Here is a 19,957-nt window from a genome sequence, read left to right on the forward strand (position 1 = left end):
ACCCTAAATGACACAGACTGAAAGAAACAAAGCATGTCCTGGAGAGTTCCCTTAAGAATCCTGACTTTGGGCCAGGCACTGTGGCTCACGCCTGTAATCCCAACACTTCGGGAGGCTGAGGCAGGTGGACTACCTAAGGTCGCGAGTTCGAGACCAGCCTGGCCAACATGGTGAAACCCCATCTCTACTAAAACTACAAAAATCAGCTGGGCGTATGGCGGGCATCTGTAATCCTAGCTACTTGGAAAGTTGAGCAGGAGAATCGCTTGAACCCGGGAGGCACAGGTCGCAGTGAGCTGAGATCGCACCATTGCACTCCAGCCTGGGTGACAGAGCAAAACTCCATCTCAAAAGAAAAAAAAAAAAAAGAATCCTGACTTTGGGAAAGAAGGGTTCAAAGGAACACCTTTTCTCATTCCACTTCCTTCTTTTAGAACAGTCAGCTTAGACTCAGCCTCTTGGAATCCTCCAGACTGACAAGGATTTGAATGGGGCTTTGGCTGGGCTGTCAGAACTCTAGAGGAAAGGAAACCTGCTTGACATCCAGATTTATCTTCAACTTAACCCCACTGCCAAGTCTACACAATCGGAGTAGACCCAAGTCTACACAATTGTGTAGACCCCACTGCCAAGTCTATACAATGAATGTAAAATGGGTCCGTGATGGTCATGAGGGTCCCACTGGGAATCATAGCCCTAAGCCCTTGACAGAGTAGACTTGAAGGCTTCCTTTGGTGCTGGAGAAGTTTGCTTTTCTTCAAGTCCTATCATTGAAAGTTGAGTCTAACTTTCCCAAATTGTTCCAGCTCTGATCCACAACTCCCAAATCTAGCAATGGGGGTGGCCTGGTTTCTAGGATTGAAGGGAGAATTAGGACAAATGACCCCTTATTTCTCAACATTCCCTTCTTTGTGACACACTGTTTCATTCCAGAACATGTGTTGATGACACATATCTGGCAGGGTTGCTAGTATACTGAACGGCAGAATCAGAGTCCAGAAAGGTCTTGGGCAATATCAAGTTGTGGTTCAGAGCACACATATTGGCGTGAGACTGACCTGGGTTTGAGTCCCAGTTCCACTGATAATTACCTGTGTGACCTTGGAGAAATACCTTAACCTCTCTTGGCCTTGATTTCCTCAAATTAAAAAGAAGTACTAAATGCCACCCATAAGTGGTTGTGAAAGTCCTCTCTGGGTCTACATACAATCTTTTTCTTGAAGACATCCTTCTATTCTCCTACTCCCATCTGTGTCAGTTACCCTCAGTCCAGCTCTCCTAGTCTAAAATATTTGCTTCTTCAGCTCTAGAAAATTTTCTTGAATTTTCAAAATAATTTCCTCTCATTAATTTTCTTCCTTGCTCTTTAAAGAATTGCAAATTAGATAATAGCTCTTCTCTATTGATCTTCTAATCTCCTTAATGTTTCTTCTCCTGTCAATTTTGTTCTACTTTTAATATTTGTGTTCTACTCTCTAGATGATTCATATAACTTGATCTTTAAAACATACTATGTAATTTTAAATCTCTGCTATCATATTTTCAAATTCCAAGAGTTCTTTTTTGTCTTTTTAAGGTTCCTTTTTGTATTGCATTCTGTTCTTATTTCATGGCTGCCAAAGCTTTTCTAATGTCTCTGAAGATATCACATTTGATTTTTGGAGTTCTCTTCTGCTCCCAATATTGTCTGTGTTTCTCGGAGTTTTTTCTCTTCTGTTGTTTTGGACTCTTTCTCAAGTGAGAAGCATTCCTCAGTTATCTGTTGATTCTTGGCTTTCCTTTTATTTAAGAGGAAGGGACTAGAGCCTTGTGTGTGTAGATTTCACCAAGAGAGATCAGATAGGAACCTAACCTGCCTGTTTTTATGAAACTCACATATATCACCATCTGCAAGTCTTTTCTCGTGGACTAGTCCATTACCATTAAAGAAACCCATTACCAGCTTCCTCCTGAGGGATATAAGCCGTACTGTGAGGGTCCTAGGGCCTGTTAGGAGTAAGGTGCTAAGACAACAGTTGCCTTGCTGAGCAGGGTAGAAGGGAGAATCTGAGGGTCTCTCTGTACCTTAAACATAAATTCTAACAAACCAATTTTTTTTGCCTGCACGTGAAACCCAAGCAAAAACGGGTTGTCTATGAATGGCTTAGCACCAGGTCCCCTAAACCACCATTTTCCAGTCCCTCCCTGCACCCCTGCCTTCAGAGGTACCTGCTCTCCAAGTCCTGGGCTTCTTGGAAGTTCTACCACATAAACTGCCATGCTTTCCCTTGCTGTGGGCACACACACCACCTTTCTCAGGTCTTCTGAGTCAGTTCCCTCATGTCCTTCAGTCTCCCAGCTTACAACACTTTGTTGACTTCAAGTGATCTGCTGATAACCTTATCATTTCCTATCATCTTCTCTCTTGCATTCTTTGTCCTCGTGAGCTTGTGCCTTTGCTGTCATTTTTGTGAGTTTTCAGAAGGAACAAAGATAACATTCGCATAAATAGGCTATTTTAATTGTCTACTTGTTTATTATCTATCTCCCCCACTAGAATATAAATTCTAAGAGGTCAGGAACCTGGTCTTGTTCACCACAGCATTCCATTGTCTAAAACTCTGGCTGGCATATGGTAGATGTTTAATAAATGCTTGTTGAATGAATAAATGAGTGAATGTGCGCATCAATGAATGGCATGTATTTAGATCTCTTTGTGTAGTCCCTACACCCCAATAAATAATAACTATCTTATCCATAATTATTTCAATTTTGAGGATTAGATAATGAAACCAAACTTTATGCTACTCAGAGCCATTTATTTTAAATAGGGATAAACCTGTCTCTCTTAAATAGAAATCTTTATTGGGGAGTGTTTGAAATGCCTTTACCTCTCAAGAGCTTCCTCTTTAAGCTCTTACTTTTCTTGATAGTAATCTTCCCTCATAACTCTCATTATCAATAGGATGTTGCCTATTTCTGATAGTTAAATGAGGGCTGCATTTGGAAGGTAAGGGGCTGCCCGAAGATCACGTTTCCACATGGAAGAAGATTAGATCTAGAGTTCAGTTCTTCTCATTGGCAATGGTACCTTTAGCCTGTCACTTTCCTTCTCTCGGTTTCCATTGTCTTATCCAGAAACTGGGCTGGAGAGAATGGAAAGATTAATTGAATGATCCCCAAAGTTTTTTTCAGGCTCTAAAGTAAGAGATTCTACTGTTGTGCTTAGTTGTAAAGTGCCAGCAAATAATAAATAACTATCTCTAGGGCCTAGGTCTTAGAAATAGTGACATCCTTGTGAAAATGCCCAGTCTTTTTAAATGACAAATTGGACAGTTTATTATAGAATTTTGTAGATAAATGATGGCTTCTAGCAGTCTACATATAAATATCCCATTTGTAAACCTCTGCATAAATGTATTTTCATAATAAAAATGACACAAATAAATACAACCTAAACTGATTAAAAAGATTAAGTATTAATGGGGAAATAAGTCTTCCATGGTGACTTCAGCTTTGGCTGAAGAAGATGTTGCTTTTTCCAGTCCACAAACAATACTTCACATCAACGGTGGCAGTCCCTCTGACCAGTTAGGCAAAAACGAGAAGGTCCCGTAATATGTCTCGTGTGGTGGACAGCTAATATGAGAAGGACAGGTATTCAGAGTGCCCAGACCTGGAAAATCCCAGCCCAGAGTGAAGACGTGACAGCTCTGGTTCTGGAACAACCCCACTGGCATACAATTGTTTATTTGATGTCCTACTTCCTGCTGTGTTTATGCTGTTCAAGCTGTTGTACAAATCTATAGGCCTCAACATTTGGGCCCTGCAATGTATAGCTCTGGTGTTAAATAAGGAATTATCTGCTTTAGATCACCAACTTTATTTTTTTACCCTTCTTTGTCAAAAAGATATTGATATGAAAACTAATGATCATTGATGTGCTATGAAAGATGAAGACCGAAAACATTGGGGTTCTAAGTCTTAGCGTCAACATCAACTTTGTTGAGTGATCTTGGGCAATTGCCATATTTCTCTAGGTCTTTGATTCCTTAACTGCAAGGGGAGTGGATTAGATGATATTCATCTAATCATATATTTAATGTTTCTTCCTGTTTTAAAGTTCTGGGATTTTGAGTTAATTCGGGGGTAAATACATGAGGGAGACAAATTGCAGTGTTACTTATACCTTCCAGTCTTCTGAAAATAATGTTCTTGGAGGAAGGGATCAAGAAATGTAGCACCATCATTTAAATTCCCTCAGGGCCAACTCTGTTGGACACATACACAATAGCAACAACTTCTACTTTCAATAAAATGTTGGCATTGCTCTCTGCCAATTACCTTGAGAGCCTGACTCAGGAATGAAAAGCTCTATACCGACCCCATCTGGCACCTTGTGAGTCAGTGTTCATTTCTGGGAGAACCATTCTTGAAGCACAGCTTTTCGTTCAGAGAGACATTATGGTTATCTTATATTTTTAAAGAGGAAAAAACCCATCTAGGTGTTTCTCTTAGGTCTGCTGCTCCTCCAGCATTTAATTTGAATTTAAAAGATTCTGGTTTGATGTTTTGTGTAGATGCTTGCCTACCCTGCCCTCAGAACACCCACAGAAGAGCAGAACCATAAGCTTTGTGCACCATTTGGGGAAAGTCCAAATGAAAAAGAGATGCTTTCCATGTGGTTGGACAGGTGATTTCTAATTCAGTTATAGGGAATCTTTATGCTACTCAGAGCCATGAATTGTAAATGACTGCATGGAATAGCCAACTTGCAGACAGGGAAACAATATGTTTACCACAGAAGCAAGAACGGTTTTTTTGACTTTCTTATAGATCCCCTGATACTGTCCCTCTAAAATGGAGAATTCAGAGAGGCATCTTGGTCCTGGTACACTACCCCCTCCTCAAAAGCTCTCATTAGTCCTAGAGATACTGTGGCAAATTAATTGAAATTGAAATCACCTAAAATTTTTACATCCTTCAGCAATTCTTCACCTTCATGGAAAGTGTTACTTAGAATATTAACACTGCCTTGTGGCTTCTAGCTGCTGCGTGTTTCTGAATGATAGAAGGTGATGGCTTAATAAATGATAGAAAATACTGTTTGCATCTGTGCAGCCTTGTTTTTTATTAATATTCTTTTTGGCATCAGTATCCCTAGTGACTAGTATAGTATCTATGCAGAGATGCTCACTGTTCGTTGCATGAGTGAATGAGGTTAACTTAACTCTCCAGGAAGATAACAATGATCATTTTTTCATTCCAAAAAACATCTTCCCATACATCATCTTAGTTGGCCTTCATTATCATCCTTCCTAGTGCTTAGTATATGCCCAACACCAGGCAGATGCTCAGCAAATATTGGATGGATGGATGGATGGATGGATGGATGGATGGATGGATGGATGGAAGGAAAGGAAGGAAGGAAAGGAAGGAAGGAAGGAAGGAATAATGCAGGATGCATCCATTCATAGGACCCCCACAGCAACCCCAGGAGGTAGATGGAATAAGGTATTACCATTATTGTAATTATTTTCCAGGTGAGCATACTGAGGCCCTGAAAAGCTAGTGGACTTGTTTAGGGTTTTGAATATCGATTGTTCAGAGTCAGGGTCAGTAGCTAAGCCCAGAGTTCTTTCTGCCATGAGAAGCAGCATGGTGTCAGGCTAAGAACACAGGCTTGCAAGTGAGAGAACCTTGGATTTTGAACTCTGGGTCTTTCCACTACTCAGCTATCTGAGCTTTGACAAGTCAGCTATCCTCTCTGCACTTCAGCTTGCTATCTGTGAAATGGGGATGGGAGGAGGGTAATGATAGGATCTGCTTCAGAGAGCATTAAATGAAGATTAAATGGAACAATGTGTATACACATTTAGCCAAGAAGCTGACACATAGTCGGCATTGGCAAATGGTAACTGATGCTATTGTGTGCGCTCTCCTGCGGCCTCTTCTTTGGAGGCCAAAGGACTGGGAACAGTGGGCCTCATGGGTGGGTCTTCGGGTTGCATTTGGGAAAATAGCAGTACAGTATCCCCAGCCCAGGGCACGTAAGGAGGAAACAGCAAAAAGAGAGTTCATTCATTCAGTTACCCTTCCATGAGAGCCTACATATACAGGAAAAACAAGAGCATTAGGAGAGCTGGGAACAGGGAAGAAAGGTATAATTTGGTGCATTCCCTTCTCCAGAATCCAGCCCTTGTGAACAGCTAGTTCCTTTACCCTGACACCCTGGCTGGCTGTTCCATTGGTATCATAAGGCAGACTTTAAAATATGGAGAAATAATGTGGGGACAATAATATCTCATCCAAATGAGCTGGGGTGTGAGAGAGAACTGCAGTGCATAAACAGGCTAACAGTATCACAGGAGACTGGCTCTGGGAGGGGCTGAGAGACCATCCACTGGGCTGTATGTAATGCCTTTTTCAACATTGTGCCCTCAGCTTTTAGGGCATGTCACATGTGGGCACTCCACAAATATCTGATGAATGAATGAATTCATCTGCTCCAACCTCTTGCTTTGCATATGAGGAACCCAACGTCACCCAGCTACGTAATAGGTTCTCAGCCTGATTTCTTAATATAATGGAGGTACTTAGAATCTTTAATAAGGATTTCAGTCAATCTGTATTGCTTACAAATGTCAGGACAAAGACAGGCTCTCACGAAGAGTTCTGGGCACTGAAATTTAGTGGAAAAGGAGGTGATTCACATCCCCTGACCCTCCATAAAATACACATGAAATGGCCGGGCGCGGTGGCTCAAGCCTGTAATCCCAGCACTTTGGGAGGCCGAGACGGGCGGATCACGAGGTCAGGAGATCGAGACCATCCTGGCTAACATGGTGAAACCCCGTCTCTACTAAAAATACAAAAAACTAGCCGGGCGAGGTGGCGGGCGCCTGTAGTCCCAGCTACTCGGGAGGCTGAGGCAGGAGAATGGCGTAAACCCGGGGGGCGGAGCTTGCAGCGAGCTGAGATCCGGCCACTGCACTCCAGCCTGGGCGACAGAGCAAGACTCCGTCTCAAAAAAAAAAAAAAAAAAAAAAAAAAAAAAAAAAAAAAAAACAAAAAAACACACATGAAATGTGGACACTTAAAATGTGTGAGAGGAAAGGAAAAACCAAGCTGGGTCTGAATGAACGGAAAAAGGTTCTTACCAGGAAGAGCAGAAGTCTGTCAGTATGGGTAAAGGTTTTGAAAGAGCAAGGTGAGCTTTCTCTTCGGTATGAGCCCATGGTGGAGAATTACCTCTTGTAAATCTGTGAAACACTATCAAGTAATCAGAGATTACTTTTATTATTTTTCATGCCACATGTAATAGGCTGAAAATGCTGCATGAATGTCATTAGATTAGCTAGTACTTTGAGATGCTTTTTCCATTAGCAGTGTTGGTATATAAGAATATACCAAGATATTCTTACTCTAACAGCTAACAACTAATATTTCTAGAGCACTTTACAATATGCAAAACATTTTAATGTGCATTAAATGATTAGATTTTTTCCAATAATCACATAATGTAGCCTTTGTTATCTACTAATGGGGAAAACTTTAGATACGGAAGTACAGAAGGGTCACATGACTTCCAACTCAAATCCCAAATTCTTCTCCCTTCAGCAGTCCGTTTTTGTTTTGGTGGATGCCTACCCCAACATCAACAGAACAAGTATCAGCCAGCAAGAGCTGCATATGTAGTTAGTGCATCTTAACCTTGAATGTACACACAAATCTCCTGAGGTCTTGTTAAAATGCAGATCCTGGTTCAGGAGGTCTGGGGTGAAGCCCAAGAGTCAACCCTTCTAACAAGATCCCAGGTGATGCCAATGCTACTGGTCCATGGATCTAGAATGTGATTTTTTACTATTTGTGAGTTGGTTATGCTCTCACCAGCTGAATTTCCAGACTAAGAGAAAATGTGCCTGGAGCTTTCTGTAGCTGATTCACATTCAAATGGGGCCTGAGGCTGACCCCTGACCCTCTCTTTCCTACTTACAAGGGTGAAAATGACCACAAGAGGCAAGCACTATTGCCCAGGAGTCAAAATATTTGTCTAGGGAGTCTTAAGACATTCCTGCCCAGCTATCATTTGGATTGGAACACTGGTTCAAAATATCATTTACTTTATCTAGAGAGCAGGGCAAGAGTGATAAACCCTGAGCTAAAGAACCTGAGCAGAATTTTGCATGGGAATCCAAAGCAAATAAGATAATCATTGATGGGAAAAGTGAGGATATGAATTTTGTCTTTTAAAAGCACCATGAAAACAAAACAAGATGCCCGTTCTTTTGAGGCATCTTATTAAGACCAGGCAGAAGCACCAGCCAATATGGGGAGGTTTGGACTGTCCAAGATGTGGGACAAAGTTTGGGGGAAAGTACTGAGGCAGGAAGGCAGCCCATTGCAGTGGTTCTTGACCCTGGCTATCCACTAAAGCCACCAAGTACAATCTTGTGCATCTAAAAGTACAAATGCTCTGACTCTGCTGCAGGGATTCTCAGTGACTTATTCTGGAATGAGGCCTGGGCATCAGGGTTTTTTTTTTAAAGGCCCAAAGGAAGTTAAAATGTACAGCCAAGGTTGAGAACCACCAGTCTAGGAGAAAAATGTGGTGGGTCACAAGATGGAAGGTAAAGTGAAGAGTTTGTATTTAAGTGTACAGATAGTCTGTTACTCATTCAGGGTAATTGCATTCTATAAAGTTGCTGTGAACACTGAATTATTGAATATTGAATGATTGCTCCTAGGGGAAAAACAGGGCTGGGTTCCTTCAAGCCTTTGGTCGCAATATTTTTGTCAACTTATCAGTACATAATGTTGTTTTATGTGTGTTTCTGTTTAAAGATTGTTTATTTAATGTATATTATTGATTAATGTTGAACTCACAACCAAGAACACTATAATTCATACCTAAATGAAGCTTATCACAACAGCCTTTTTTCCTTTTTTTTTTTTTTTTTTTGTCTTGAGATGGAGTCTCACTCTGTTGCACAGGCTGGAGTACTGTGGCACAGTCTCGGCTCACTGCAACCTCTGTCTCCTGGTCTCAAGCAATTCTGCCTCAGCCTCCCGAGTAGCTGGGACTACAGACATGCAACACCACACCTGGCTAATTTTTGTATTTTTAGTAGAGACGGGGTTTCGCCATGTTAGCCAGGCGGGTCTCCAACTCCTGACCTCAGGTGATCCACCTGCCTCAGCCTCCCAAAGTGCCGGGATTACAGGTGTGATCCACCACACCCAGCCCCAACAGCCCTCTTTTCTTGCTCTCAGGAACACTAGGCATCCCTGCAGCACCATGCTTGGGGGTCATTTTATTTTTTTAGATGGAGTTTTGCTCTTGTCACCCAGGCTGGAGTGCAATGGCACAATCTTGGTTCACTGCAACCTCTGCCTCCGGGGTTCAAGTGATTCTCCTGCCTCAGCCTCCCATGTAGCTGGGAATACAAGTGCCTGCCACCACGCCCAGCTAATTTTTTGTATTTTCAGTAGCGACAGGGTTTCACCATGTTGGCCAGGCTGGTCTCGAACTCCTGACCTCAGGTGATCCACCCACCTCAACCTCCCAAAGTGCTGGGATTACAGGGGTGAGCTACCACGCCCAGCCTTGGGGCCATTTTGTACCGAAATTGTCAACAGAAAGCACAACAATGTGAAAAATATGGCACTAAATAGACCACAAAAGGATACTTGTTTATAGTAGAGAGCTGAAACAAGAAAGCAGCGCTTCACTTTGCTCCACCTCAGCTGGGAGCAAGTGTGTGGGGAGACTGGGATTTTTGGCTGCTGTATTTGTGTCTGTGTATGACCCTGAAAAGGCTACTAGTATTGATTTGGGTTCCAAATGAATTTTAGCAATACATGAGTTTACAAATATGGAATCCATGAATAATGAAGGTCAATGGTATATAGACATGTAGATGAACATGCGCGTGCACACACACACACACACCACCTAGTTTGTATAACAGGTGAGGAGGAACCAGCAGTAAACGGGAGCAAAGGGAGCCCAGCCTCTGGATCTGAGCTGGCATCTGGGCTCAGCCCAGCCCTCCTGATCGCCCTCACAGCCTGTTCTTTTTGCTGCCGGGGTCTGTAGCTCCAGGCAACTCTCTCAATTTCGTATCCAGTAAGAAATGAATACTGTTCAATTCCTGTCCTTAAGCTGGAACAGTCCTGGGCGCTGAATTATGTGAGGAACCTCGAGCTTGCTGTGTCTCTGGAAGTCTTTTATTGCACGACTGATTTATAATACCCAAATAGATGAGTTGAGAGCAATTACGTAAATGCTGTTTCTCTGGGGCAGAGAAGAACGGTACGGTTTAAATGAAAAATGCAGTGCCAAGTCAAAAATTCAAATCGTTATGTGTAATTACAGACCACAGTAAATCAATTTTACAAACACAGTACCAATCTCACCATGTTCCAACACCTACAGGGTAAGGCTGTGATGATTTAGAATTTGGTAAGAGGCTGAAGGTGAAGTGAAAGTGGGAATTGGGGTGTTGTGGAGCCTCCAGAGCTTGTCTGAATCACATGATGATTCAATCAAATATAATTAAGGAGCCAGGAGAGCCTAAACCATCCAATTTCTCCTAATTAACAACAAAAAAATCATCTAATTAGTAGTGTAAACTCAAATTGTGTGTTTTTTTTTTGAATGGTCATTTATGTGTATTGTTGCATTTGACATGTAGATTGAATGCTTTAATGAAAACAAGAACCAATTCCCTAATCAGTAAATTGCCCTGCTCGCTGCCATGCTGAGAATCTGCTGTTCTCCTTTTATCAAGGAGCTAAGTTAAGAATTAGCCAGGGCTACATAATACATTTTTAATTATTTACAGTCCTTCTCCTAAAACTAGAAAGAAAAGAAAAAAATGCTGTTTGATCAAGGCAGACTTTAGGGTTTCATACTCAGAAATCCTGGTCATGCATGTGGCTGCAAGGCCCTGCTGGCCATAGAATTTAGGCATCCTCTGATGATGCCTGTCCTTACCTGATCAGTGAGAGCCACTGTTCCATGTTATCTGTGAGCCTTTAAGCTTCAGCGGCCATGAAGGAAGACCTGGCCTGTGGTTCAGCTCAAGACAGGAGTTAGTAGACACAGTTTTAAAATATCCTTTGGTACCTCCATTCAAGCAATTGACTCACTGCTCTTCTTGACAAGTGCTGGTGGTAACAAGGTGAAAAAGGACACCCTGGTGATGTGTTCAGCGACTCTGGCCATCTCCTTGGGACTGATGCTCTGAGAGGCTCTTGATGGCTCAGTCATGAAATCCTGGCTATTTGAAGTTCCAAACTTGGATGGTCTTGCTGATTCCCACACTCAGTAGCAGTCTGGGTGGTGCTGTTAAGCGCGGGATGGGTGCTGTATTGCATAAACCTCAGAAGCACCTTCTGCATCGGCATGTGAGCTGATGAAACAGCACTTACAATTTGAGAGTTATCTTTTGAGAAAAGGATAGGAGGCAAGTTTTTGTCATCAAACATCTAGCTTCCTGAGTTTCTCTACTATCTCGCTTCTCTACACACAGTGACTGGAGCATTTTTACAGATACATGAGAACATTAAAAAAGAAATACCTGCTTAAATTCACTCCTGGCCACTTGCTTAACTCTATTTTCCCTACTTGGTGAAATAATAAAATTCTACAGTTCTGTCTAAACTCATTTCTAGAAATCTCTTTATTTTACGTGAATAGAAATTCATGGACAAACTGAAGGGTTTAGTATAATGGTAGATACAAAAAGAAGCAGTACAGAAAAGTAGAAGTTAACCCGTATGAAGGAAACTTCAAAAGAGCCGAGTTGATCCCATCGTTTCTTGAATTAGCGTACACATCTGCTTCAAAGGTGTAAAATTGCTTTCATAGTTGATGAAAGTTGTCATTGGTTTTGATAGGATGGAATGAAAGGATTGAGGTAGTGTCCTTTTAGGATTGCTTGATTTGAAGTTAAGTGTGAGTGAAATTTACTGATTTCTATTTAAAGTATATACATATTGGCTTCTTATCTAAGGTATTTCATAAATAATGACAATGTAAAGTCAAACAGCCGTTATCTAAAATAGATTTTCTACTGGATGACACCCAGTTTTGCCATTATAGAAGCTGACAAAAGAGGACAGATGAAATGTACCAAAGATTAATGTGGTAATAAAAGTCTGCCAGAAACATTCTAATTTATTTCTTAAAAGCTCAAATGTTTAAGTGATAATGTGAAGGCAGAAACATACATCTTTGCTCTGCCCGAAAACTGAGCCATCTGTAGAGTGGTAAGACCTGACACCAGTGACAAGGACTCATGGTACTGAGAAAGCCTCCCCAGGTGCTTTTCCCTGCATCAGAATGCTTTCATTTCAGTGCTGTATAAAACGAGACGTCATGGGGGAAAGAGAAAGTTAGCTGTGTGTATTTGTCATCCCTGTTGTGATGTTCTTTGCAGCTTTTTCTTCTTCTAGAGTCTCCTTTTGGTTTGATTTGCATAGGCAAGTATACACTTTCTTTTCACAGAAAGTGTGTGGCTTCCTCCTTAGGCTTGTCAGGAACATCCCATCCACCAACCACATCTTTGCTTTGTAGCATGTTCTCTCTTCTTCCCCTGGAATGAGGTGGAGTCCAAAGTCTTTTTAGGAGAATCGTCTTCTGGTGTCCAGATGTTCTAAGCACTGGTTTTTCAAACCTTTGGTCAAGAAGCAGAGAGCAAGCATGCAGAGTTGAGGCTTTTAACCTTTCAGATTGGCTTTTAATCTATTCCCTGAAGCAGTGATGACAGAGCATGTTATTTTTAACCTTAGTGATTAATATTCCCCTCTCTTCCTCTCCCTTCTACCCCACTTACACAAATATGGTGTTATTTATATATTTTTTTGCATGATGTCACTGATCAAATACTCTGGTTTTGTATATTTCACAATGTATTCTTGAAGTACTATTAATCTTTTCTTCTCCAAAGATTCCTATCACAGGGCTTCAGATTACTGGTTGTGACACCACAAAACCAACTAAAGAAGAGGAATCCAGGGTGTAATATCATTTCACCATTGAGCCTTGCTTAAAATGTTGGCTTTTTTTAAGCAAACGCCTGGAATTATTTATACAAGTGGTGTTAGCAGAACATTCTTTGAAAATTGAAAGCCTTTAGTAGTTCTTAGATGCTCTGAAACTGGTGTTATCCAAAAAATTTGTGGGATGGGAACTGAAATATCCTTGAGAAGCAGGCTGAAACCTAACAAAATGAACAGAAACTCCCACCCCCTCCCAATTCCTTTGAAACAATCACCTTTTTGTAGCTAGCAGTGGGCTGAGCTTTTCTTCTTTAGACTTGATAAGTATCAAACCATTTCCTGCAGCAAAACTTAAGAATTGTATGCTGTGAAGCCTCAAATTTTTATTTACAGCAAAGGTTCTACTGATACTTCTGAATTTCCTTTGGGGATGAGCCTAGAAAATATTGTTAAAGTGACAGATGAGTAAAATTAGCAACATAGAAGTAAAATTCTGCCCTGCTTTGTCCTAAGTATGTGGACACACAGCATATATCACCTGAGTCACAGGGGATTGGCCAGGACCTCTTAATTCAAGAAGAATATAAGATACTTTAAAATAATGTGCAAACACTTGGCATCCTCATTCTACCTTTTAAAACCCCTAAATTGGAATGACTTATTTTTATAAGGTTTAGTTGTGCTAACTATTTGGATTGAATTCTATCATGTGAGCATCTAGAAATTTGAAAATTTAATGAAGAGTATGTTTTTCTATGAGAAAGGCAGCTTCTTGAATTAAAAATGAAGAGAGACTAGTTTAGAAGGAAAAAAGATTAAAGTTGCAAATCATCTCTAGGTGGCTGGACTCACAGGGCATGATGAGAGCACAGAACCCAACCTTAGGTTGAGAACCCAGGGAATTTGGTTTGGTATAGAGAATGATATTAGGAGTGTAGGGATATTTAATGCCCTTATTCAAAAGGAAGTCAAATTTCTGACAGTTCCAGCAGCTTCAGCTTCTAGACTCTAAAACAAAATTCTAAGCCTGGAAATAGTTCGAAACACATAGTGACAGCAGAAAAGAAAGTAATGGTTGGCTTGAATTTGAGGAGATAGTTGAACAATTGAAGGTATACAGCACGCAAGTTCCTGAGGCTACCCAGACTCCCACTGAAGGCTCACTCAACAAAGACAGCATAAAGCAACAAATCATCTCTATCAAATGAGTGTGCTAGATCAAGAGTACATATGAACTGTGTAAGTTAATAACTAATATTTAAAAATCAGGGTCCCCATTAAAACCACAATTGTATTTCAAATCTGATTTTTTTAAAAAAGACAAAAGGTCTATGTACTCAGCATAGGTTTAAATTACGTTACATTAATTTATGTTGTATTAATTCCAATAACCTCTCCATATGTAGAAAAGTCATACATGACATAGTATTTCATCCACTAACAAGACTTGGTGTATGTAGGGATTTGGGGGTCTTTCTACTGCCCAGGGACCCAGAGCTCCCAGATTAGGCATTACTGAATTATATTCTTTCAGAAGACTTCCAGTTCTAAAATACTAGGAATATATGTTCCTAATATTTTTAAAACATGCTTTAAATAATCTTAAAATCATTTAATGTATTATAAATTATTTAAAATTATGCTTTAAAAAATTTTTTTTTTTTTTTTTTTTTGAGACGAAGTCTTGCTCTGTCGCCTGGGCTGGAGTGCAGTGGCTGGATCTCAGCTCACTGCAAGCTCCGCCTCCCGGGTTCACGCCATTCTCCTGCCTCAGCCTCCCGAACTGGGACTACAGGCGCCCGCCACCTCACCCGGCTAGTTTTTTGTATTTTTTAGTAGAGATGGGGTTTCACCGCCCGTCTCGGCCTCCCAAAGTGCTGGGATTACAGGCTTGAGCCACAGTGCCCGGCCCTTTAAATAATTTTTAAAGCATATATGGATCACTTGTCTCCTTGACAGTGAGGTATGTATTTAACCTAACAATGAACCAAGGAGATAGGCCAGTATCCCCAACTTTCTTTCATCCATAAACCCCCTTATTTCTCATATTAGAAGGCAGAAAAAGGTAGTTATAGTTAATTTTCCTTAAAGAGTACTAAATATTCTGAAACATCTTTTTCTGACTCTTATTTCAATAAATAAAATCGAGATAGAGTCAAAGTTAGTCAAAGGAAATAGGAAAGAAATCTGAATTCCAGGGTTTAAAGCAATTACTTAAATGAACAGAATGCAGAGCCAGGTATATTTTCCCCTTCAAAGGTGCTGAAAGGGGTCTCATTAAAGATGCTAGGAGATGAAAAATCATAAGGTTAGATGAGGTCAGAAAAGTTGACTGGTCCTGATAGTATGACCAAGTTTATAACAAGATTATAAGACCCTCTGGACTCCCATCACACTGCCCGACTGCTGTAGCAAGATTACTTTTAACTACTGTTTCTGTATTTCAACTAGACTTAGTTAATACTTATTATTTACTTTTGATTCATTTGAATTTTAAAAGTTTCAAAAATTACAGTGTCCTAATGATATATGCATGCATGCATACTGGCATACATATGTGCATATTACAGACCTAAAATTTTTTATAGAGGTTTTTAAAAATACAAACAATTTTGGATCCATACTAAATACAATTATTAAATTTTGGTTTCCATGTTTTAAGAGTAAGAAGGCACAATTTTGTTCCCCTGAGTAATTTTCAGTATGCTTTTCAATATAATGAATCCATCCTGAAATATGCTGTCCCTCTACCCGCACTATTATGAAAGTCACAAATGCAGTATAAATTGAGGACCTCAGTTCTGCTGGACTTGCCAGTTTCTGATCTAGATTGAGATTTTTTTTTTAAGGTATACTTAATTCGGCAGCATTTGAATAGGACTTCAGGATAGCTGAGGTCTGAGTGAATCGTTAGCCGTTGTCTACTGCACAGCAGTCCACAAACAAGAACATCTAGAAGCCTCTGGCTAGAGACATGCTGGAGCAGCTAGCACCACGCTGAAAAGCTTCTCAGAAGTCTGTATTTACTGCTCTTCCTGCCCTACTCATAGGAAAAAAAAAAAATCTGCCCGAATGTCCCTATCACCCTCTGTTGTCACTTCAAATGAGATCTCTTAGTTTAAAAAGGGTAGGGGCTGGGGATGAAACAACCACTGGTACTCTGCCACTGGCCCCATCATCAATTCCACAACTGCATGGCCTATTTTCTTGTAGCCTCTTTCTGCCCATGACAGCATTTCCTCTGCCACTTTATGCCAAACAAAGTGCTCCAGCGCAAGAGGTAACACCAAAATCGGCTTTGTGGTCACCATTGCCTAAACCTGAATATCTGTCTTCACCCCAAAGTGGCACTGTTGCCAAGGCACCTGTCACCTGCTTTAGTCTCCTTCCCACAAGAAGACAAGCCTGTACTGCCACCGGGCCTCGGTTCTTTTTGGAGAACAGAGGCATTTACCCAGTACGACTTTTGATTGAGGTGTGGCATTCAGCCTGGCTCTAAACCCACGGCCCTGTCTGCAGATCAGAAGCTTAGTGTGAGACATTGTGCTTGGTTGCCGCAGCACGTTGGCTCCTACGGCGATATTCCTGAATTTGGTGGCAGCTTTGGGAACCAAGCAGTGTTCGTTAAGATATAAAGGGTATGAGCCCTTTATAGAAAGTCATCAGGAAAAGACCCTGGCACCTCAGGTATAATTGATGTTTCCTTAGAGGCACAGGCCAAGTTCATATCATATCCCTTATGACTGCAGTTAAACTCAGAAAAGTGTGAAGAAATGGGTGTGGGTTTCTATGTACAAATCCCTGTAAGTCCATTAAGTTAGGTAAACATTTAGCTCTGATCTCAATAACCAGTGAAGTCCTTGGATAACTGACAGCTTCCCCAAGGATGCCCCTCAGTGGAGGAGACAGCATGGATTAAAAAAAATATTAGATGGAAAGAAGCAAATTGGCTCCATGCAATAACGGAATTCAACTACAGTGTACGTATTGTATTGTTCTCAGCATCCATACGAAAGATGAGGACTGTCCTAGCAGTAACCTCCCGTGGTTAGCGATTAGTTACCTATTCAGTTACGGCCTCCAACCAGCCCAGGTACTAAGGGTTCCACTGTCTCTGAGCTGTGTGCCCCTCTTTGGCAAGCCCTGTTTCTGTGGTTTCAGACTGACTCTACTCCTGGCTATGTGGAGGAACCCCCACTTCCACTTGGGATACACCTGGCAGGCACCAGTCAAAGCATCCACCAGATACTCTGAAATGGTTGCAGAAGTACCAGAAAGCAAAGATGTCTAAGCTGGAATGTCCCAGCACTCAGGGCAGCCCTAAACAAGTCTGCCCCATTTTATATAAATACTTAGACAGGCATGAAATGGATTTTCTGGATGTCTGGCTTTTCTTCCTATTGGCTTCTCTCTTCATTTTTGCTGCTGCTTCGTTTTATTTTTTTTCTTTCTCTGCTTCCCCCCTACCCCCCACCCATACCTTTTCTCTTGCTAATTCTGGTCCAACCAGGTAGCAATGCATTTTCCAGGGAGCCTTTTTAAATAGTTTCTCCCTTAGTCTATTTAGTAGCAATGCAAGCCATTTAAGCCTGTTAGGGTCAATATTTTTTAAACAATGTTCCCTTTGCATGTTTTTAAGTTAGATGATATTTCCTTGCCTTTGATAGAGTCTACCCAAAATGGAAATTTCTCAGGTTACAAATACTAAAGTCGGCAGCCCTCTTTTGTCCTCCCTTTTCATTCATAAAGAAGTTTCTAGCCCTTCCGATTGTCCCCACTTCATATACAAGGCTGCCCTTCTGGCCACACAAGGCCAAATGGAAACACTGACCACAGAGGCCTGAGCTCCATGACTCTCAGGCTTGGTGACTGCCAGCTGCCTGGCAGCAGCTTACCCAGCCCACTACTGCCCCAAACACACTTCTGGAAACATCCAGCCTTTTGACTCTGGTCTTTATCTTTTGAAGTAGGGAACACAGTAATCTGCCCAGGCCTTTATGTCAGGACTGCCCCACCAGAAACGCAGTTTAACCAAAAGCAGGACCTCTCACCATTGAGATGCCTGGTCTGCTTACTGAAAAACACAGATTAACACCCAAAAGAAGTGCTCATCTAAATTTGGGAGAGCAAATGCCTCATTGATGGGGGTAGAGCCTGAGATGGAATTTAATGGCTTCCCTGAAAAATGTTTAAAAATGCATGTGGCTCAATTCCATGTTAGTATAGCAGCAGTCAAAATAAACTGGACCTGTCAGGAACTGGTGCTGAGAGAATGTTATGAATAGACCTATTTTGTAAAGTTGTCACTTTACACACCCAGAAAAACCAAGGGTAACATCAACTCCCTCAGCGTTGGTTTTTGTTAAATCCCTCCCTTGAATGACTTCAATTTAATTTGGCTAGTTATATGAGTTATGTTGCCTTTTCCTAGTTTTCTGGAAAAGAAATTAAAGATGGGGGCTGCGCGGATGTTGTCCACTGTGCAGAAGGGCTGAACATGCTGGTAAAAACCATTCCCAGCTTCCTGAGAGGACCCCACTGGCTTCTGAATGAAAGCCTTGTTACCTGGAAGTGTTTGCAATACTAAGTTTGGCATTAACCTGTGAGGCCAAGGGAAAGAATCAGCCCTAGAAGAAGCAGCCCTTTCACCTACAGCTAGCTGCAGTGCCCCATACCCTGAGGTCATGTTAGTACGGGGGCCCCTGCTGAGCCATACCACCCTTCAGAGGCCATAGTTCCCTGAATCCTGGTTGGAAAGACTAGTCTACCTTCTTCTGGTTCAGCCCTGCAAAGATGCCAAACAATGGCCAGCCTGGCTACCCTTCAAGATGTCCTCCTGAACAACATGGGTAATGTCAGAATTTCTGTTTAAAAAACAGCAGCAACATACTTGTCCAGCACATGTTCTTTTTGCTTTTGGCAGATGGCTATCAACCCTTGCCTGATTTATGGGCCCACTCCTATGAATCCTGATTTCTAGAGTTAGAACCCAAACCAGATCCAGACCCACAAAGGCTAAGGACCAATGTGTGGACACTATAGGCTTGGCCTCCTTGGAGAAGCCTAACCCACTGAGAGGGACAGACAGCATCCTTTTAAACCGCCTGAAGAAAACGACCATGCCAGGCCTGTATTCAACCTGCTGTGACCATGGATGGAGTTGTAAGACAGTTAGTGGTATCTCTCAGGGTTAAGAGGTATTGTGGGTTCTTTGGCGTCCCAGGATAAAGGGGGGGGAATAACCTATTTCATTTTATTTTTTTTTCCAGTTCTCTCAGGCCAGGCACACCACAGCCCTTTGAAACGATCTGTGTCCCTTACCCCACCCATGAATGTGCCAAACCAGCCTCTAGGACATGGATGGATGTCTCATGAGGACTTACGAGCTAGAGGACCCCAGTGCCTCCCATCCGATCATGCCCCCCTGTCTCCACAAAGCAGTGTAGCCTCTTCAGGAAGTGGTGGGAGTGAACACTTAGAAGATCAGACCACTGCTCGTAACACATTCCAAGAAGAAGGTAGTGGTATGAAAGGTGAGTGACTGAACGAGAAACCACTGGGGACAGAGCCTCTCCCTTTATTGGAGACCAGAGGGTAAAAAAAGAGAGGTAGTCAGCAAGAGAGAAGGACCCCACCCCTTCCCCAGGCTTACGCATTTGATCTGTCCCTTGAAGAACTCCAGGTTAACCATGGCAGAAAGAGCTCAGATTCCCCTTCCAGTGCTTCTTGCCAAAATCTGGCAAATAGGAACCAGAGTAAGAGAAGTCAACACTCTTTTTTTTTTTTGCATTGCAGTGACTTGCAGACCGTTAAATGAGTCACAGCTAACGGTGATAGGATCTTCTGTTTGTAAAGCTACTGAGCTGCTCCAACCTTCCACCTCGTTGCTGTGGCCAGGGACCTGTCAATAATTCAGAAAAACAAACCACGGGATTTTTTTTTTCCTTTTTAAATATATCTTAGTGCAGAA

At 41.7% G+C, this 19,957-nt stretch overlaps 1 protein-coding gene across 5 annotated transcripts in view; it reads left to right on the forward strand.

Moving 5' to 3' along the window:
* Positions 1-19,957, forward strand: part of SAMD4A (sterile alpha motif domain containing 4A) — a 235,685-nt gene that overhangs the window by 161,776 nt on the left and 53,952 nt on the right. For 4 of the 5 annotated variants that reach the window (XM_017873663.1, XM_017873664.1, XM_017873666.1 and 1 more), the window contains one exon: positions 19,257-19,520. The exons of the other annotated variant lie outside the window; for it this stretch is intronic. In XM_017873663.1, the coding sequence (XP_017729152.1) occupies positions 19,257-19,520 (264 nt within the window). The remainder of the gene's footprint in view (positions 1-19,256; positions 19,521-19,957) is intronic. 5 annotated transcript variants of the gene reach the window in all.

This window comes from Rhinopithecus bieti, unplaced genomic scaffold (genome assembly GCF_001698545.2).
Source record: "Rhinopithecus bieti isolate Rb0 unplaced genomic scaffold, ASM169854v2 scaffold_7985, whole genome shotgun sequence".
Classification (NCBI taxonomy): domain Eukaryota; kingdom Metazoa; phylum Chordata; class Mammalia; order Primates; family Cercopithecidae; genus Rhinopithecus; species Rhinopithecus bieti.